This window comes from Osmia bicornis, chromosome 4, assembly GCF_907164935.1.
Source record: "Osmia bicornis bicornis chromosome 4, iOsmBic2.1, whole genome shotgun sequence".
Classification (NCBI taxonomy): domain Eukaryota; kingdom Metazoa; phylum Arthropoda; class Insecta; order Hymenoptera; family Megachilidae; genus Osmia; species Osmia bicornis.
The window spans coordinates 3,275,762-3,297,877 of NC_060219.1; the positions used below are offsets into that span (position 1 = coordinate 3,275,762).

Genomic DNA, 22,116 nt, shown 5'->3' on the forward strand with positions numbered 1-22,116 from the left:
AGATAGTCGAGTTTCTACATTTGCGTGATAGGTGTTGATTTAATTACATCAATTTTGAAGAGGAATGTTGTTCACAATTTCGTTTTATTACTACGCAGACAGTATTTAGATAAATTCTAAATACATTAGATAAAATTCTTAGAAGCTTTTTTGACCGTGCAACGGACCTAATAAGTGAGAAGATGCGAACCATGACATATTTTTAATAAAATAATAGGGGTGATAATTTCGCGAACGGTTATTAGTCGAAAGCACTTAAGGTGCTACATAAGACGGGTTAAGTGTGCAAAATCGAAGAGGGGACGATCTTCGAGGAGACGATGGTGCTAGGTCGTTGGTCGTTATTTCTATTATCAATTACCGCTTTTATGCGAGCCAGACAACGAGCTGAACACGAGTCTGCTCGCGATCATAAAGTCACCCCTACGCTCGAGGCCCGGCGACATGTGTAACAATAGCAATAACGGTAGCTACCTCGTTCCGAGCAATGATTTCAAATTGTTTTACGTCCCTAATAAATGTCAATCGATACAGCACCACGCCACGATTGCATCGTTCCTTCTATTACCTTGCCACCGTGTCGCTCGTAAAAAAAAGAAGTCTCGTTTTCATAAAAGTTGGAGGGAAAGTTCCACTCCTCCACGCGTCGTTCTAATTGAGAATCTTTTTTCGAATACTTTGTTATCGCTCTTTTTCCTCGATAAACTTTGTACATCTTGCTCGTTGAACGAGAATAAACGTCTAGGTTATTCGATTCACGTAGCAACTTTGATAAGACAATTATAAGATTGCAGGGATAAGTTGTTCTTGTTTTTGGATTCTTTTCTTAAGCGAATGGTTTTGACATTCAGAGAGCAACTCGGGTAGAAAGTTGCGAAAAGAATATTGAAACGTTTGCGGATAAAATAAGAAAGAAGGCTACTTCGGAAAACGCGTGTAGATAATGTAGATGATGTACAAGAATAAAAGAACGAGTTTGAAGGAGCATGTAGAACGAGCGAAAGGTTTGGTATGACGAGGGATAAAATAAGAAACTACTACGGGTATATCAAAAAACGGTCCGGACAGCTGGCAGAACGAGTCACGTGAAAGCGAATATAATTATGAAAATGACAGGTCTAAGAGGTGAAAAATAAAAAAGAAACAATCGATTCATCGCATGGACGTTTCTGCGTAACAAGTAATAATGTAAAACACACTTTGTTACAATGTTTTACACGTGTATTACGGACATGTTGAAATTTTTATGTGTCAGTTGCTTTTCGTTCAATGAAATTCTTTCGTGTATAGCTTGTCTTATCGGCAGAACCGTCAAGTCATCGACTACTTTCTTTTTTTTTCATGGTTTTGATCCCTCTTTATGCTTCTCATTTTTAAGAGGTATAAGAAGGTTGCTGATAAAAGATTCGAATAGAAAGAGTTAAACGTCATATCCGACTAGCTTTACAACTAAACGAAGGAAAGAGAATTCTGTAAGGCTCGGCAAACGTTTAATCGCGCGTAACCATTGCCAGTCGTAGACCAACGTGTTTGCGCATCGTTGGACGATTTCCTTTTATTTCATCCTCGTTGGCCACGCGTTTTCCGTATCACGTAGCAGTCGGAATAGAAGGACTAACGAGGTATCGTAGTCGTAACACGCTGGTCCGGCAACAGATGCCAGCTCGCCTTCCTGGAGGCTCCAATTAATTGTGGTATCATCACGCGACCGCGTTATGTGTACACGCGTGTACACGCGGAATCAGCTTCGAGCTGAAACTACGAAGCCGTACTTAAAAGAGGGTTGACCTGATCACAGCCGGATTAGAAACAGTCGGAGCTGTTCGCTCGATATTCACGGATGCAATAGCTGCTCCTTTTGTTCGATTTCGAAGCCGAACGGGATTCCTACGGACGTTTCAGCTTTCTCTGGTGTTAACGATCGTTGCGGCCATAAATTGTTGCGCGGTTCCATTTTCCATCGTACATCGTTGCCTGATCGTTCGTTGAAACAGTAAATTGCGAGGTATTTTAGATTCTTCTGAAGCGATACCGCGTTTCGTGTATTTTTTCCTAACGTCTTCGATACCATAGTGCACCGGAGTCGAATGATAATTATTGCTAAATCGTTTTGACGATATTCTGTTATTGTAATTATTCAGAGTACGATTGTTTCATTTTTTTCAACTTCAATTTTTTAATTGCTATCTTACGTTTGTTATGTTCGTTTTCGTTAGGAAAACCATTGGGAAAGCAGCGAGCAGATATGCACGGCCATTAGCACTTTCCTCTTGAATTGCTAAGTTAATGTTTATGGAAGGTAGCCGTTTCGATTACCAGATTTAGGAAGAAAGAACTCGTTAATGGGCTGGATACATCTAGCTTAATTGGTAGAGCTATCGTTCCTTCGAATACCTAATCCAGCGATCCGGTTCGATCCACCTTTTCTCGCCGGTACCATGTTAATGTTAATGTTAACACATCGAACAAGGTTTCTACAAATGTCTCCGCCTTTTTTTACTTTTAATTATGCAGATAGTTACATATTACGAAACATTGATAAGTCAATAAAAAGATTAGTACGATGAAAACCGAAAAATTAATACGACAGGAAATTTTATAATGTCAGCAGCTTGTTACTCATAAAGGGCCCGTGTTAAGATTCCGCGTCAAACATAACGTTTATGTTACAAAATAAAATGTTTAAAATGCGAGCACCCTTGAAAAAGTTTTCTTGCGTGTAACGACATTTGTAGTCACGATTCATTAAACGATAACACGCTTATCGGATAATCTGAATTTGTAGCGGCACTTCATAGGTTTCGCGTTCGTACGATGACTTGACGATAAAGCTTATATTTTTTATATTCTTCTTTTTTATTACAAATTGTCCCCTCCAACAACACGACTCGACGACGCGATCGTCCAACTTATCTTCGTCGTCGCAATTATTTTCGCTTCGTCGCGGCTTTAATTTACCGGACGAGTAGGATTTACGATAAAACTCGCGTGTCCATCGCGCATTTTCCCGCAAAAATCAACGCGGAAGTCAAACGCTATTCGAGCGACCCGTACGTACGTAGGTTGAATCGAAAATAAATCTCGCTGCATAGATCGCGAACGCGTGGACACTTCATTCCGTCTTCTCGCTTCTGCTTCGCGTTGAAATTAACTTACAACTTTTTTTCTTCCCCGCGCGACAACGGGGACAGAAAGCATTCGTCATGTTTCCGAATCGATGCTTGACGATGCTTAAGGGAGTTGTAACTCTGTTTCCCCACGGCTCGGCGAACTTTCGTGAAGGAAGAAACGAATCTCTGCAGCCAACAAAAAGAAACGGCATGTCACTCCCGGGAAACTTTTGGCTAACTTATTCGTTCATTTTTTAAACGATGAATTTTGATTATATCCTTGTAATTTTGAAATTAACACCTTACCTTTGTTACGGTATTATTTCAAATATTTATTATTCTAATTAGAAGGCAACATTCTATCAGGATACCATGGACGTTTAACGAGGCTATTTAAATTTTCCATCGAACATAAAATAGATAATCAATTCCTTTATCGAAAATTTTTATAATTACTTCAATTCTTCATTGTAAAATAATAGCAACTAGTTGACTGTTAACGTCCCACAGCAAATAGGAGTGCAAGGGGTTAAATCTATACTATTGCTCATCTGTGACCTCGTACCAATCAAGCTGTTAAGAAACCGCGAATACGACGAAGTCACGATTCGACGGCTGAAGTAGTATCTTCCTATTCTCTCAGCTCGTGAGTTGAACATATTAATTAATCGCATGGCGAGCGTAAAGCACAGCAAGAAATCCGGCTTTAGGTGGAGGTGTAACACGGCTTGGAGCAACGAAAGTCACAGGGCAGGATGGAAAGCGCGATAGTAATGGCGCGAAGAGGAACGAGGAGACGTCGCAAAAGAGGGTTGAGAAGAGACGGTCGAGATAAATCGTGGAAGTCGGTCTGCGGCCTTATTACATCGTAAATTCCCGCTTAGTGATGGATAACATTAACCCATCGGCAACGACAAATTACTTAACCCCACCGAGGATCAGGATGAACCTTTGCTCACCCGGAACTGGCCTCTCCTTCCGACGTGGACCAGTGACCCGAATCGATGCTTCGCTTCGCACAACTCGTCGTACTTCCGAAAGTCTGTCGCAAAGATTGTCCGCTCGAATCGGAAGAGCAAAAGTTTCGCGGGAAACAATTCGAACGCTTTGTCTTCTTAACCGAGCGGTTTTATTAATAGAGTGTTATATATCACCTTAAATCGAGACGCTTTAGCAAATGAGTTAAAAAAGCTTTTCAGTCAATTTATGTGAACTATTATGATTGATCGTATCGTGATAAATTATTCATGCATTATGAATTTTAGAGAAGTCATTCTGAGAAATTTGCAGATTGGAACAAGGTATAATATTTTTAATATTGACGGAAATATCCTAATTGATAGATTCATCAAAAAGGTGATGTACTTTTAATTTGTACTTATCGAAGATTGCCGGAAGGAAGAGAAGGACCGATATCATGGCACGGTGATCGCGATGATTTATCATTGTTGAATCTTTAAAGGGCTTCTTTAACGACGCTGCTTGGCTCATTAGAGCGTACTTCTTACGATTTCATCGGTTGATAAAGTATGCACAGATGTGCATGCAGGTACGTATGTAGACGAGCGGAACAGCCGAAATTGAAACACATGTCACATGGGCTCGTTAAATCGCGTGACGCATGAAAACTTTCGAATTAATCTTTCGAGAAATTCATTATCGTCAAGCAACAGATTCGAATGTACGTACAGTTATGACGACAGAAGATGATCTTCAAAAGCTACTGCATTACCTCGAACGAAACGACTCGGATCTGAATTGTCCGAATTACTGTCCGTTTCATAACCACCAATTAATCAGCTTTTTTCATTAGCAATATTTCAAAATAATTCGTCTCTCGGTTTGGCACGATTTTAATTTATTTCAAGAGGAGAAATTAACAATAATTTTTCATTTCAAAGTGATATACGGAATCCCATAATAATTGGCCAATTTTTTAATTAACCGTGATTAAATTTGCATTAGTTATTATATTTAGCCGTTTCGAATATAATGAAATATATAACGAAGAAATTCACGTTCTCCACCGTTCTATTTTCGCGGTGCAAATGTAATTTATTCGCTTTCGGTCGAGCATGCACGCAACAGAATGTGTTTGACAGGAAATTGATGCACGTATCGCGACAGATTAACGTTGTGTACGCTTGACACTCGAAAGTAATGGGCAATGACCTTATTAATCTGGAAATTTTTAGATTGAACATCATATGGTGGTAAGTGACCAGCGAACACCTAATTGACATCATTTTACGTTCGAACATTACGAATGTAACAGCCAACTGGTCGTAAATCATGTTTTACTGTAATCTTTCGCTTTTAAGAGCTGATCATTATCTGAACATTTTAACAGACCGATATTACTTATTCGTATCATTAATATAAAAACTTATACAATAACCGAGGAAAAAGTTTCCAAGTCCAAATTCTGGAGAATTTCTAAAAGTTTCTAAATCCAAATTCTATTGAAGAGGGACAGACTAAACCCCGTACGTCGTCGACCTTCTGGAAGTTCTCTAAGAATATGTCCAAGTTTTCGTAGCAATGTATTTTAATAAAATTCTAACATGTTTATCTAACTGTGTTAATATTGGTCTACTTGCATAAAAAATCACCCTGGATAGGTGATATCTATTGACATAATTACATTTTTAATTCAAGTACGATGTAATTGATAAGAAATTTTCGTCGTTGTATACTTTCCTTGTTTAATCAGCTCAAAATAACTGCTGAAACATCTGATAAAAAACATCTGCGAAATTAATGGAAAATTATTACTATTATTACTAGATAAATCAGCTGATATATGTTGAACAGTCAGGGCCAATTTGCCACTTGTGATATAATACATCTCTTGGAAATAATTCAGTTTGCATCGCATCAACGTCGAATCTGTTTCACAGTCATATTTATGTTTCACTCGAGGTCGTTCAAAAATTCAAACACGTTCCGATATGAATGCACGTTTACACGCGGAATCGCTTGTATTCCATTATGTCGCTCGAGTAGCTTTAATTACCCGTATAGAGATTTTTCAAACAGCGAATGTTGGTCGAGATGCACGCAGCGTAGAATGAAGCGTCGCGTTCCCAGAATATTTCTCGCGACGATTCCATTCGCGAAACTGTTTACCCCCTTTTTTTTCGTTATCATTTGGTTTGCTCGTGAATGCAAATAATGTGTCGCGAATTAAACGCGAGGCGCGTGATGTTTCGGGCCAATAACTCGCAATAATACGCACCATCGAAAAGATGACACGTACGAGAATACTTTTTTCCAGCATTGTACGTGATTGAATTGCATTTTGTTCCATCACATTTCGCGAATTTCGAAATCGTTTCAAAAGTGCTCATCGTATTAATGGATATTTCACTTCTGCCTTGTTGAAACGTGTACGAGAATCGATTATACCATTGAAAGAATGATTATACCTTCGGAGCTAATTATTTATAAGCTTCCAATAAAATATTTCGAATAGAATCCTCGCAGCATTTCTGATTGCAATGAAAAATCGAATACCAAAGGAACACGCTTCAAACAGTCTCTATGCTTCTTCCATGGATCGTGCACAATACTATCAGCCGAGTCGTCCCTCGCGTCGTTTAGCAGCGTTTCATTTAGCAATTTCAATGAGCGTGGAGTAGTTGTCAGCGCGAGTTTACACGAGAAGCTTATAAATTGTCGTCGCCGGTAGTCGAGAGTGGTGCATTTCAAATTTCAAAGAGGTGTCCCGTGCGATTGTGCAGTCCGCGCCGTGTCTGCGAGCCAGTCCTGAAACGGAACGCCGATTCTAGGTGGAACGTCAACGAGAAGAAGCTTCCATCCGATATATACCCGGCTATCTTCACCCGCCACACAGCATTGTGCCGTTCACGTGAAACCCATTTGCTTTCTGTTAGAGAGGAGCGTGTAACGGCGAGCGGAGTTGGATACCAGTAGTCGAGCTCGACGACCAGGAGGAGCGAGAATAGCGGCGACGGCGTTCTATTTAATTAAGTTTGCATTGTATCGAGGCGGATGCCGCAGGAAAAGATCGTTATCGAACTTTCACGAGATATGACGTTGGCTGGGCCAGCACACTTATCAGGGACGATCTGTTGGAGCAAATGAACGGTCGCGTTCGAACGTTCACTCCTAACGAGATGGAGAGCTTTGTCGCGGCTCACGTTCCTTCTGCTTCCTTCGCGAGAATGAACGTGAAATTTCTCTGTTCACAGGAGTCTATCGATCTTCAGAAAACGACCAGGTCAATGTAGAAATGGACAATGTCTCCAAGGACCGTTGGACCCGCTGCATTGTATTAGGTAACTATGTTTAAATTTGCACCCCGGTTGGTCTTAAGATTACAAAGATTAAAAATGGAAACGATCGTGTCGAATCGCTGCGGGGATATCAGTCGGTAGATACCGAGAACTTTGCTCGATGGTCTACAAATTACAGTGACAACGGTGTACAAAGAGCGGCGAGCGTGGAAACAACAGCGTTTCCGTGACAATTAATCGTGGCAGTTGTAGGAGGGAGCAGAGGGTGCAAGAAAAGCGGACGTGTCCCTTACAGGTAGCATCTTGACACGGCCTTAGAGGCTTGATACCGCTCGATTCATACGGGGCTTTACAGAGCCTGTTAATTACCGGTGACCAAGAGGCAGACACGAAACGGCGCGGTGTCGAGTGGCTTAACCGGCCCGTTATGCTTGCTCCTCCCGTGAACTAGGAGCTCGATGCAAATCACTCGTACGTCGCCTTGCCAGCACGAACTCAGCACAATTCCGTGCACCAAGGAGACGCCTGCCGGTGTTTCTGCCGTTACTACACCTGCTATCGGTGCTGCTATTGCTGCTGGTACTGCTGCTGCAGGATCAACCAGGGAGGAAGCTGTAAATCAAGTGGCACGTCTCTAAAGACTAAACGCTTATGCACATCGCGGTCTACCATCAATCCTTTACCGTGCTTCGAACCCTTGGTCCTTCTGTTGCTCGATGCAAGTAAGCTGGCCAGGTCATCGATACGTTCGCCATTCGTGGTGACACGTTAACGGGTCACTGAACGAAAATCGTATTAGCGTGCTGTTATTTGCATCCGTTGCAAGGCAAACTGAAACTCGAGGTGGCAGTCGATAACAGCTTCGAGTTTTCGAAGAAGCACATTTACATCAAAATAGAACTGTTCCTAATATTTTAACGTTCTCTTTGAAATTCGTTCGTTTCTTGACCCCACTGTTCCACTTTCGATTCGTTGATCTTTTAGGTAATCGATAGGATATTCAGCAAGGTATATAGGCAAACAAACGTAAATTTGAAAGGGTTCTCCGGTGTCCAAGGAATCTCCCCTATAAGATACCGAAACATCTCAAGTTACCAGTTTGAAGAGGGATTATGGGGGATCAGGATCTAACCTTGTGGTATAAACCGTAAGATACCCCGCTCCCGTGCAATTAAATCCGCAGATCGATACCGGTCCGACCGAGCAAGAAGAGAATTTCTCATTGGTAAAATGATCTCGTTCGGTGACTTGTTCGACGATGTGGCAATGGTAAGATTCTTTTGGTATCGTTATTTTTAGTAACTTCAAAAGGCGCAAAAGCCATGTTTAGAAAATAAATAATTTCAGTATCACCGTGGCGCAATTTATTGCTGAGATTCTTTCAAAACCCAAAAACTGGTTCCCCAACTGTACCCAGCCGCTTTCTAACTGGCGGTCGATCAAATCGTTCTTTGTTCGAATACGAGTTCGACGAGCTAGACAGCGAACAATAAGTTCGATCGTGTTTTGGCCCACGTAGAAGCGGATAAATTCTCAGATTACCGAGTCAAAATTATAATGGAACAGGTGGCGGCCGGTTCACCTTGGACGGCAATATTCAGGTAGTCGTCGCGGCAGAACTTTCGTTTCCATCGAAACATCACGAGAACGACGACGAATCCTATGGGCAATCTTCGAAATTACCTAGCGGTGTGATTTTCGATGTTATGGTTTCCACGCACCTGCAATCATCCGGTCGTGAAACGAGCGCCATGCCAGACAGCCACGGGAAGCGTGGAATAACACGATATCGCTAATGCTTTTAACCTCTCGCGTTCGAGATTTCTTCTCGAGGTGTCGAGTCTTATCGAGAATCAGGCCACTGAGAAATTGACTCAGGAAATATTAAAAATTTAATTGAAGATTGAAAGAAATAACGTCGTGAGGTTTTTTTGAGCTTCGCAAAAGTCGCGGGTATCTTTTCACGCGAGGGTTCGAAGATAATCGTCTTACTTGGCGAGGAAACGTGTCCTCAAGATAAGAGGATCTTCTTGCGTGCAGCTGGATTAGGTGGCTCCGGGAGCAGCAAATCTCGGCATTATGGAAACCCAAGATGCCATAATTTCCTTGCCCGTTCCTCCTTATAAATTACATTCCATAAACGAGGTAACTAGTCACCTGTTAAACAAGACACGTGCAACGATGAAACTTTCAATTTAGATGTTGATAATCCAGATATTTGGATAATGACGATTTAATTAAATATTTTCAATTTATAATTGTCCTTAAATTAATATTTTATAATAATATATATTGCGTTAAAATGTCATTTAGTCTTACGACATAAGTCTTCTTAACATTTTATATTGATTTAAAATTACATAATACGAATCATCCTGAGAAAGTGTGCAAGGATTTTACGTCTCACTAAAGTTGCAAAAAGAGTTAACGATTATGGTACTTCGAACCTCTCAATTTCCGGTGCTTTAGGGTTATCAACTTGCACGAACCAGCCTGGATACAACGAAGAAAGGAATAAAGAAAAAGAAGCGCAGGAAATTCGACGAGAAGCAAATTTATATACCGGCTATTATTTTTGATCTCCTGTCCGGTATCACAAATTGCCCCATAAATCGGACGATTTCACGTGCGAACGGCCCTTTGAGCGTCATTTCAAGGCAAATTAATTTCACGTATTCGACGCAGGAAAGAAAGCACGCTGATGAAGTAATAAGGAAAGTAGGACGGGTCCCGTTGATACGACGGGATCACCGCATTTCGATGCAAATCAGTTAGCAACTTGCCAACTTTCCCGTGCTAATAGTTGTACCTTTGCCACCCACTAATTATGGAAATTCCGTCGTTTTGCTCTTTCCAGGATCCCTGAGAAAACTCGGATTAAAGGATACCACTTTAACGCGGTCCAAAAACTTTCGGAACAAGCATCAGTTTTGTTCTCCTCTTCTGTCGATGATTCTTTAACGTGTACGCTCGTTATATTGTAAAGTTATTAATACGTTATCTGTTATGAGAATCTATATCCTTCTGATTATACCTGATTCTGGGACAGGTTGTACATCAACTTAACACTTTCGAGACTGAATTAACTTCTTTTAAAAATTTACGGTTGATTTATTGATAATTGGTTCTTGAATCGATACTAAGTATAAATTTAATTTTTGTTATATCTCAACTTTACGTAATTAAAAAAAAATTATCTGGGACATATGTAAATCATGAATATTGTCACTGCCTCTGAAAAATTGATAAATAGACATGTTGAAAGGGTTCATATTCATTCTAATTGCTATGATTGCTTTAAAAAAATAACTTCCTAACTCTGACAGCAAACGGATGCCTGTTTTCACCGAATCGAGCACAATGCCGCATCCACAGGACTACAGGATGGAACAAACTCCGTATAATATTACCGTAAAACACCCGTTACCTGTGCACCACCGGCTTCAGCGTCCATTAAATCATGGAGTATCGAGCAACCGATACACAAGCGTGTCACTGCATTATCGCCGTACTATTTGTATCCGTTTAGAGGACGAAATTGCTTCCATTACCGGGATTTGCTCACGATTCGAGGCCCCGGCTCGCGTCTCGGCCCCGTGACGTGCGTTTTATCGGTAATAATGCCTCTGGTTTTATAGTGACACGCTGTTTTATACTTTTCGTGACTCGTAAATTTCACAGCCGGCTTTATCGTTAATATCGCTTCGTGAATCTTTCAGGAGGACGCGAGGCCTTCCTGTCCCCTCGACTGTCACGACGATTTATCAACCAGCTGAGGTGAACAGTTCGAAACAGTTCCAAAGATCTCGAGCGTTCCGTGTGAAATTTTCTTTTTTTTTTCTTTTCTCCCTTCTTTGGTGATCGACGAGAAGCGAGGCGTTGGACCGTGCTTCGTTTCTGTCCTCGGGTTTTAATTGAAAGGATGTCCCTATTCGTTTGTCCCGTCGCAAAAGTAGAACACTGTGTGATAAAAGTGGAATATAACATTATTGGGGTACTGTCGTTGAAACGTTGGGATTAAATGATTACGTGCTAGGCTTCGTCTTTCTACGGTTAATTGCCCTGTTTCATTACATTTGAGACACCACCATTAGTAACCTTCATTATCATGCTAATTAGCTATCAATTCCTCTTTGAATTACAGCAATCAAACGTTCCTCAATTTTGAAGGTCTAAAATAAATTACTCGAAGAATCGACGGAATTGCAAGCAGATTTTAGGTTCTGTCCATGTTCGCCCGAAGCTGGTATCGATAAGTAGTACGAGGCTGGTGAACGAGCCTGCGAGAGAGCGTGTATATACGTACGAAGAGGCACGGGGAAGCTCGAGAGGCAAAAGGGACAGAGATAGAGGCCAGGTCTCTCTATATGTGGGTGGAAAAATGCAGAACCCATGCAATTACAGCGTGTTTGCTCGAGGAAGATCGTACGGGTTATCAGCCACGTGTGTGGCAATAGCCGAAGGCTCTATCGTCGTGTCCTACGCTATATTTCTTTTGTGTCAGCGATCTATGGAAACGAGCAGATCACAATGGGTACTTGAAAGTAATTCTAATAGGGCTCGCGATAGCATGGCCCGGTTCGCGACTTAATCTACGGTCGCGGAAACTTTAACATGTATGTATGTATCCCGCACATGTCGTGTCAGCAACGCAACGTGAGCTCAATGCAATTTTTATCCTTCGTCACGTCCAACTATTGCGTTTTACATACGCTGCTTTACGATTGTCGACCGAACACTTTTAACAATTCAACTATGTAACAAGAATTTCGTGCGGCAACGGTTGACGTTCGAACCTTTAAATTTTACGCAATTATGATTGATAGTTAAGCAGTATTCAACGTATGTTCACCATGAACCTTACTAGTTACGTTAATGTTCAGCAATAGAAATGTCCATTTTTTATAGGGAATGATATTTCGTATCACGAAATGGTTCGATTGCATTTCACTTGCAAATGAATACTTTCTTCGAGGTGTATTCTGAAAATATACATGCCTAGGCAAATTTGATTGAACGAAATCTATTTCGAAAGGATGACGAGGAACTGGATCATCTAGGAACGATCTATCTTCGACAGGAGCAGTGATTTACATACAACAAGGCACCGCAATGATTGCCTTTCGGAATACATTAACTCGCATACTCTGGATACGAGGGAACCAGCAAACAAAGTGTACGTACAATCGAACTCGGACTCTCTATTCCCTTCGAAGACATATCGAAGGAGTAACAATGGAATTCGAGTTTCATCGCTAAGTTTAAACGCGAAAATAGTACAAGGTTTTCGAGATAATGCGTTTACGTAATACATTGCTGAAACAATATTCCTCGTTCATTGTTCGTTGATAAATTTTCTTCTTAACATTTCAATCATATTAGTATTTTATTGAAATATGTTACACCTAGAATCCAGATATTACAACAGCTTTCTATTTACCGAATTTGCGATATCGAGAAACTGCAACAACTCTTCAGTGACTTTATTCGCGATATCCATCTTCTGCCTGAAGGATGGCGGAGAGTGATAGATAATGATAGAAAATATTTTCAGTCAAGTATTCTATCATTTAGAAAAGTTACTTTAGATGATGAAAACTTCTGTATACCTTTATACAGTGTACAGTGAACGTATCTCTTATATTACACGAGACCCTAGTATACACACCCACGCTATCGGTAGACGAATTATTGACCATTATCCTGTCAATGTGTACTTTTTCGAATATTTACTTTATAGACGAGTTAACCATATGAACCCCTTCACTGCTATTAGCGCTCATACGCCATAAGGTATGCTCGCTTTCAAGCTTCCAACAGAAATCGTTTCCTATGACACGCGTTTCTCATTCAACTTTCCCGCAGTGAAAGGGTTAATAGAGAATTAAGTTGTAGATTTTCCCTGCACTTAGGCTCATCTGTGTCTCTTCGGCGAACGGAAGGTAAAATCGATACGGGGATTCGTCGAATTAGTAACTGCACAAGGTACGTGTAACGATCTTCAGTCTTACCGTCCTCGTGTTTCGTACATCCTTCGAAGTTACTTGTTCGAGCGCACAACCGTACACGGAGAAATCCCGCTAACGATTAGATTGAATTAGGTTAGAAGCGAGATCCATTACCGCTCGTTGCCTTATACATTCGCTGTTACATGGATCCGGTCTCTTTATGTAAAGGGGAAGATCAACGACACACGGTATTTGGAAGTCGGACGATTCACTTATCCGCTCGCGGATTTATGCGTCACACGACGAACGCCGTCAAAACGTGTTCATTTTACCTTGTACTTCCTCGCCTCGTCGAATTCCCCGTTTGCCTTATGAAATTAAACCGCGAACAAACGGGCTGACGAACGTTATCGTGACATGTCGCGACGGTCATTGCATTCCCCTGCCTCCGTCTCGCGATCTTATCAGGTCGTATCACCGGTGTTGCTAGTGTAACACGTTTCAGTCGTTTCTACTTTATCGAAACTTTATTTACCTCTTCGTCGGCGGTTTTGAACCTCTTCTGAGAAACGAAGAATTGGGAAAGAAACGTGGGATAAAAGGCGATTTATAAGAAATTTTTATTTTAACCCACTCGAGTTTGATTATATAAATCTAATGGCTGTCTACGATGATTCTTGCAAAAATTTCACTTCAATCTGTTTTCATTCTTTCGCCATGGACACCGCGGATTTGAGACGGCTGTCATTTTTTAAATGGCGTCAAGAAGAAGAGAGAAAAGAATTGATTGATCGGTCCGTTAGCGTGCTACATTAAAAGACGAGATAGCAAACGGGCATCAGTTAAAAAGTCAGCGAACGATGATACACGATCACTATTATTCGGTGTTTAAACGGACAGCCGCGGTAGTCAGTGGGATCGTGAAAATATTTCCGTCTGCCTAAGGTGTGGCCGATAATAAGCATTCCCCTGTACGCGAGTGTGTTAGGCTGAACGATAATAGAGAAATTGGATAATTTTAAGCATGAGTGGAGGCCGAGATCACGGGCGACACGTACATACGGTTCCAGTTCAACAAACAGAACAACCGGAGATATTACATGACATGCACTTGCGACGTTCTGTTCTTTCGAGCACAGGTCGGAACACTTTCTTTTTTCTTTTTTTTTTATGTGTAGCGTTCGATCGTTGCGAATGTCGAGGGAACTGTCAGTCAAAATGATTACAACGGAACACCACTTTCAATACGTGCATGCATGTATACAATATGTACTTGCAAAACTGGGACACTTTATCGGCTAAACGAATCTAAAGATACAGGTTTCTAATTTCTGGTAAGATAATTCATATATTTCCTTGGTAGATTTCGTCATTTTTTGAATTAGGAATAATTATAGCTTGTCTTCTTTGAACTTTGGTAAATTTTGCTGAACTTCTCGATGAACCTTGCCTTAGAGATGTTTGATTAATGACCGCGGTTATTTTACCAATCAATGAAAGAAGTAAAAATAATATTGATTAAGTGTGACATGGACTTGAAATGTAGCCTTACTTATTTTTAGTAATCTTTCCTATGACGGAGATAAGTAAGTCTTTATCATATCAATGAGTAATTTGTTTCATAGAACAATAGCTGATAAAACACTAATTAAACGTAATAAGAAAAATGAAAATCTGATTTTAACTTGATTAACTACGTCTGATGGATTTTTGTTTAATATCAGTGATGACTCAAAGCCCTTATCTTATAATTCAATGATAGGGATCAAAGTTTCTTTTTATCTCTTTTAATCAACATTTTTCTTCGATTGACCACATCTAACAAGTAAGTAACTTATCTTGTGGTCTTGCATTCAAAGACGTAAAATGTACATTTATATTTTTTATGTTATTAGATCATCCTTGTAAGTTTTAGAAATGAAGGAAAATATAAAATGCGAAAAATACCAGTCAATTAAAATATTTATTACCGTTGTTTAAAAAACATACATTCAATAAAATTATTTCACATAACATACAATCATCTGTATTCTGCGATCTAATTATTTAACCACATATTGCAACCTAATGTAGGTTTATACATTTTCACATTCGAATACATATTTTCTCGTGTTTACTTCGAAACACTAAACATTATTTTTATTTGTTTTTTCATCGTTTTCTAGAAAATTATATTCTGATCAACGTAACAAAATGCAGCATAACAAAACTGATCTGTTAAATATCCAATAATACATTTGTACAAGTGTGTCACGTCAATAATTTATTCCATCCTTAGCGGCACGCTCTAATTACGCTGTCATACTCCATGACATTTACGAACAGCTTTCTTTACACATATCCAGATTCATGAAATTGTTTGCGTTTCCTTGACAGCCGCCGAAGAAAAATTCTTCGCATCTATTCGTCTCTGGATTGTATCCGTATCTTTTCATCAGTGCTCTACATGGTCCACGTTCCAATGGCATAAGGCATTCTGTTTAATAATAGAAAAATATTATTGTATTTAAAAGAAATTATTAATTCAGAAGGTTTCTTTATTAAATTGACACATGGATATTAAATGCTAATGTAAAGATCTAGAAAGTAGAGATTGAACAGTGTCCAAGAAAGATGGTGGACGATTACGCCATGTAATTTGCATAAAATAATAAAGTGAAAGGAGACAAAATTTGAACTCTCCAGCACATTCCATGGCAAATAAAATATCGTTTAAAGTATCTTGTTTGCGTTTATTTTTCATCTTATGCAAAGAAATAAAATAAAATTACATACGTGGACCTACAGACGATGATACTTCATTCACCATTAGGGCGCAACACAGAGCAACCAAGAACAAAGCAACGATTCTGCCGTTCATTTTTTATTTCTGGATATTTCTACTTTTTACAATTACAGCGTAACTTCGTCACGTATCTTTTGAAACTATACTGTTCCAAGTCATTGATCAGAGTATATATAGATCGCGTGGCTTTTGGGTAGGGGATTTTCTTGAAGATGAACACCAGATATAACACTTCATCGTTTTATCGCTGTTCGTATGTACACAACGTCCACACTTGTAGTTGTATATTTTCACTTTTTGTAGCTAAATGCATTAAACGTGCCCGGAATGGGTGAAACATGGCACGTTGCAAGCCCGTTACAACATTTCCATCAACAATAATTACCACCTGCCCCTTTGTACACTTTATGCACAGTTTTATTAATTTTAATTGTAACGATGTTGACCGAACATCGCACGAATTGATAAGCATTTTATCAAATGTTTTTGTTTTTAATTATTAATATAGATAACCGTTGTAATACTTCAACGTGATGTATCGTTCATAGGTTTCGATCCCTGACATTTATTTACAAATTTTTAATTAAAAACCAAGGCTAATTGATCCAAACTGCGATATCTAAAGTGCGCTAATGAGCGGTTGTAAAATCTATTTTATCCTCAATGTGAAACTTCGAGAATTGACAAATCAGAACAACTTTTCTTTCACCTTTCTTCGTTTTCGTTATGTTCTTCCGATTTAAAATTCTTGACACGAAATAGAATTGAATTATAATGTTTAAAGAAATATCTACATCTGTCATTGATAGTGTTCATTTTAAATGAAGACGTAATTAGTTTTTATGTATCCCTTAAAAAGTGTCCCTTAATAAGGGTTTTACTTGTTTTCAGATGTCATTTTTAACAGGTTTTACTGTACTATTATTGTAGGAGTACACATATAACATTTTTCTGCCTTGTTTTCGAGCATGCGTACAACGTCTCAACGTCACTCATAGACATGTTTCCGCGTTATTAAAAGGAAGGATTTGCTGTATTTATCTTCTTAGTTTATCGAATAAACTCATTAGGAGCATGAACGTGTTGATTCTATTACATCTGTGTGCCACGCCTATTATTTTATCCTTTTATTTATTATTTCACCCCTATTTTCTGGCCTCGCGTGGACCACCCTCCCAAGTCATTTATTATTTTATCCCTCTTCATGGACCTCGGCACAACCTTCCCAGTTATTTATTATTTTTTTGTCTTTAAGGGCCTCACGAGGCCCAACCCTTTATCACTGCATCCCTTACATGGCTGCATCCTTAACATCCCTGTATCCCTTATATCACAACATTCCCTATATTCCTACATTTCGACATTCCTTATACCTCGGCATCCCTTACATTTCTGTATCCCTTACACTCCTGAATTCTCCCTGCACCTCTTGTATCCTTTCAACCTTTATAATAAATATATTATAAATAATATACTTATGGCCACTGGTTCGAGTAAAGGTAAGTGAAGGTAAGTAAAGGTAAGTAAAGGTAAGTAAAGTCTCGTGAGAAATAATTTTAAATTTAAATTTTTGCAAAATTTAGTTCTTTTTTTGCCGCCAGAGGGCGCTGATTCGACGTCGAAGATTTAGTTGACATTTTTGCCGCTAGAGGGCCAAAATTTAGACAAGATTTAGTTCCTTTTTCTGAAACCAGATGGCGCTGATTCGACATCGAAAATTTAGTTCACATTTTTGCCGCTAGAGGGCCAAAATTTCGGCATGATTTAGTTCCTTTTTCTGAAACCAGAGGGCGCTGATTCGACATCGAAAATTTAGTTCACATTTTTGCCGCTAGAGGGCCAAAATTTCGGCATGATTTAGTTCCTTTTTCTGAAACCAGATGGCGCTGATTCGACATCGAAAATTTAGTTCACATTTTTGCCGCTAGAGGGCCAAAATTTCGGCATGATTTAGTTCCTTTTTCTGAAACCAGAGGGCGCAAAATTTCGATGTCGAATCAGCGCCCTCTGGCGGTAAAAAAGGGAACTAAATTTTGCAAAAGTTTTTGCAAAATAATGGGATGCCTATAAAAGTGATGCAAGGATGTAAGGGATGCATGGATGTAAGGGATGCATGGATGTAAGGGATGCAGGGATGTAAGGGATGCAGGGATGTAAGGAATGCAGAGATGTAAGGAATGCAGGGATGTAAGGAATGCAGGGATGTAAGGAATGCAGGGATGTAAGGGATGCGGGGATGTAAGGGATGCGGGGATGTAAGGGATGCGGGGATGTAAGGGATGCGAGGATGTAAGGAATGCAGGGATGTAAGGAATTCAGAGATGTAAGGAATGCATGGTTGTAAGGAATGCAGAGATGTAAGGGATGCAGGAATGTAAGGAATGCAGAGATGTAAAGGATTTTTTAAGGTCTACCCCCTTAAACATTCTTTCATTTTACGTTTGTAATTAATAATAAAACGTTATAATTACTTAATCTGCACAGTAGCAATATAGAACATTACATTAACATAAAATAATTAATTTAATAAACTTCAATTATTTTGCAAGCTTCGTTTAAATATGTTCCTTGATTTTATAACGAAGCGCGCTTTAAAAACAGTATTACTAGCGTCACCTGGCTCTGCGTAGGAAAATTCGGAATATCATGTTGATGGGCTTCGGGGTCCCTAACACCCTAAACAATCGGTCATTGCGCTATCTATATAGAAGCGGCGCAAACTATTCGTTAACTTACCGACTGCCGAAGGGTCGATTACCGACTGTCAGTAGAAACAAAGGCATATCCATTCTTCTTGGATCTGTAGTCCCTGACGATAATATCGCATAGTAGATAAATCATGGAATTATGTTTGTGGTGCCCTCCTGGATTATGTTACCAACGATCCATAATAAAATGTTTTAACACCGCTGTAAAAGAAGAGGTCTAATCTAGCAATTTTGGCGCTCCAACTTCAGGTAATATATACAGAGAATTGCTCAGAGTTTGGACACTCATTTAACCTGTTCGGAGGTGACAGAAGATTTAAAGGCACGTTAAGTATTTTCTAAAGCTTTATTTCGTATAATACATAATAAAACATCGTGTGGAAAAGCGAATATACAAGGAGGTACATTATAATGCTTATTTCTTTCATATTCTCCTGAAAAAATTGTTTTTGTTTATCTGCAGTACATAACCTATGCTTCAACTAAACATTTATTTAGTAATTAACACTTTACAAGGCGATCTTTCATAATTAGATTTCACTATTCCATTATATATTATATTACTGTTATGTTTTTGAAGTTTCATTGATCATATGTTTGTTCCAAAAAGCGGTACTTGTTTGCGCGGACTTCTAACCTTTAAATTGAAATGGCTATTTAGTTATTGTTGAATTTAAATTGTAGCGCCGTTCTTTATTGTAATGCACGTGTAATACACATAAATGATGTTTATGAAGTCAGATCTGCATAACATACATTGGAAACTGCTGAACTAATGATATTGTTTATGTATATATTTACAGTGATATGAAGAAGGTAAAGCTGTGACAGTGGGAATCAAACATAAAAATAGCCCCGGTGAAGACAAGAATATCTAACCTTATGCCCTCAGCTACCGGTAAGCATTATATATATTACAAATTTCAAAAATGATAACTTTTTATACAAGGATACTGTGCTGTACAATCTTTATATTAAAATTAATTTTCTCTACTGGTGTGGTAAATGGTCCATAGAGGTGATAATATAGTTTATTGAAGTAAGCCTTGAGAAGTATTGGACTTGACATTTATTTGTTGAAGTTGAATAACAGTTGATTGTATAACGAGTACCAAAGGTGAAATATAAATATATGACCTTTAAATAATGAGTATGACACATACCTATTGCAGGAACTGTGAAGGAAGGTAAATAAAGTACTTTGGATTTGTGTGGATGAAATTACGTCAAACATCCCCTCAGAAGAGCTACATAATTGAAGTCCTCTTTGAAAGTAGTAGAATAGATTAGAACATGCAATGAAGTTCCCAAGAAATATACAGTCCCTGTTGCTGCAAGAAAAGGTGTGCGCTTTCAGAGAATTTCAGAAGAATGCACAATTACTAGAAGGTGCAGTTATATGAGCACTATTGTAGGCTCTGTAAGATGATAATAATCAGTATTTTGGTTAAAATATAAATAAAGTGTTAGAAAATAAAAATCAGTATTAGTATAAAAGTTATTGCATATGATTATTGTTCCCAGTTTATTATCATTCTCATTTATGGTTGGTCTTATCCACATATAAATTAAAGCAATTTTGCGATTCAAGAACTAATGTTTACTCAAGGCAATGAAAAGATTTTACATGTAAACAATACCAACCAGAAATGGTTATTCCTAGTCCTTTAAAGCTTGCAATGAGGTAACAGTTAGGCCCCAAAATTGTAGAACAAGACATAAATGTACAATCTTCGAAAAGTTGACGATAATAATTTATTGGTTCACTTTTCGTATCATATAGAAAAATATTTGTTTTCAAAACTTTCCAGGAGGAGGTAACCCTATAGGGCAGCAGAAGGGCGGGGCGACTATGCCCAGTAATGAAGAATGCGGGATCCGAGATGTTTGGGGTCACAACCTCGAAGAAGAGTTTCGCACCATTCGACAAGTTGTACAGCAATATCAGTATATTGCGATGGATACCGAATTTCCCGGTGTAGTAGCTAGGCCTATTGGTAAGATACAAAATAGAGTGAGATCATTCAATTTCGTATTAATCATTTATAATATTAAATATTTATGTTACAATTTTCTAGGCGAATTCAGGACTAGCGCTGATTATCAGTATCAGTTATTGCGGTGTAATGTAGATCTTTTGCGAATAATTCAACTCGGTCTTACGTTTCTCGATGAATCGGGAAATACACCTGGCGGTAGTTATACGACGTGGCAATTTAATTTCAAATTTAATTTACAGTAAGTTCCGCTGATATTTCATGATGTTATTATGAAATGAATATCGAGACGAATTATCTAAACATTTTCTAGGGAAGACATGTATGCGCAAGACAGTATAGACATGCTACAAAACAGTGGTATACAATTTAAAAAACACGAAGAAGAGGGTATCGACCCTTTAGACTTTGCCGAACTTTTGATGACATCGGGAATTGTTTTGGTCGATGACATAAAATGGCTATCCTTTCATTCTGGTTACGATTTTGGCTATCTATTGAAACTTCTTACAGACCAAAATTTGCCGCACGAAGAAAGTGAATTCTTTGAACTTCTTAGGATATATTTTCCGACGATATACGATGTAAAAGTATGTTTGTTAAAGATATTACGTCGGATGAATCTTAATAATAATATTTTTCGAAGCTATTATAATTTATAATTTTCTATTGTCCAGTATTTAATGAAATCGTGCAAAAATCTAAAAGGAGGCCTACAAGAGGTAGCGGAACAATTGGAAATTCAAAGAGTTGGTCCGCAACATCAAGCTGGATCTGATTCGTTACTTACGGGAATGGTCTTCTTCAAAATGCGAGAGGTAATTGACAATTTTCCGTAATTAACATAAATATTAACAGTGTTTATATCTAAAGTATAATAATGAACAAAATTTATTTTAGATGTTTTTCGAGGATAATATTGATGATGCGAAATATTGCGGTCATTTGTACGGTTTGGGAACGTCGTTTGTCGTGAACGGTTCAGGAGGGTACCTAGACAGTAATGGAGATAATTCTTCGTCTTCGTAATGTTAAAACTACCACATCTCAGTCGGAACAAATTATTTCACTACAAATAAAATGTTATAAATAATGTTTCACTTAATGATCAAGCGTATAGTTCATCTCCACGATATTACATTCAAATCTCTGCTGTAGATCATAAATATCATTAACCGAAAATGAAACTATAGGAACATTTTTTCATATCTGCATTTTTTGTATCCTCGAATTTGAGTCTTTCGTAGGTTTCTTCTGTGATACGTGCTATTAATCGAACATATTTTACAATACCACGTAACATGAAATA

The 22,116-nt window shown here is 38.7% G+C and overlaps 2 protein-coding genes across 3 annotated transcripts; one reads left to right on the forward strand and one right to left on the reverse strand.

Moving 5' to 3' along the window:
* Positions 1 to 15,261: 15,261 nt before the first annotated feature.
* On the reverse strand, positions 15,262 to 16,247 carry LOC114878657 (kunitz-type serine protease inhibitor Bt-KTI-like). Its single transcript, XM_029193138.2, has 2 exons — positions 16,093 to 16,247; positions 15,262 to 15,793 (listed from the first exon to the last, which is right to left on the reverse strand). Exons 1-2 carry the CDS (start codon positions 16,175 to 16,177, stop codon positions 15,633 to 15,635), a joined length of 246 nt encoding a protein of 81 aa, XP_029048971.1. The 5' UTR covers positions 16,178 to 16,247; the 3' UTR covers positions 15,262 to 15,632.
* A 2,826-nt stretch (positions 16,248 to 19,073) lies between these two features.
* LOC114877096 (CCR4-NOT transcription complex subunit 7) lies at positions 19,074 to 21,913 on the forward strand. Of its 2 annotated transcripts, XM_029189678.2 has the most exons (8): positions 19,074 to 19,211; positions 19,614 to 19,708; positions 19,983 to 19,997; positions 20,622 to 20,807; positions 20,889 to 21,048; positions 21,121 to 21,397; positions 21,485 to 21,625; positions 21,708 to 21,913. In XM_029189678.2, the coding sequence occupies exons 2-8, from the start codon at positions 19,693 to 19,695 to the stop codon at positions 21,834 to 21,836; spliced, it is 924 nt and encodes a 307-aa protein (XP_029045511.1). In that variant the 5' UTR covers positions 19,074 to 19,211; positions 19,614 to 19,692; the 3' UTR covers positions 21,837 to 21,913. The 2 variants fall into 2 exon arrangements, with proteins under 2 accessions (XP_029045511.1, XP_029046383.1); XM_029190550.2 differs by lacking the exon at positions 19,983 to 19,997 and having other exon boundaries at positions 19,075 to 19,211.
* The last annotated feature ends 203 nt before the right edge of the window (positions 21,914 to 22,116 follow it).

Coding starts and splice junctions, on each gene's coding strand:
- LOC114877096 (XM_029189678.2), top strand. Junction 21,398..21,484: donor CGACGATATACGATGTAAAA/GTATGTTTGTTA, acceptor TCTATTGTCCAG/TATTTAATGAAATCGTGCAA. Junction 21,626..21,707: donor TCTTCTTCAAAATGCGAGAG/GTAATTGACAAT, acceptor AATTTATTTTAG/ATGTTTTTCGAGGATAATAT.
- LOC114878657 (XM_029193138.2), bottom strand. CDS start 16,177: ATGAACGGCAGAATCGTTGCTTTGTTCTTGGTTGCTCTGTGTTGCGCC. Junction 15,794..16,092: donor ATCATCGTCTGTAGGTCCAC/GTATGTAATTTT, acceptor ATTATTAAACAG/AATGCCTTATGCCATTGGAA.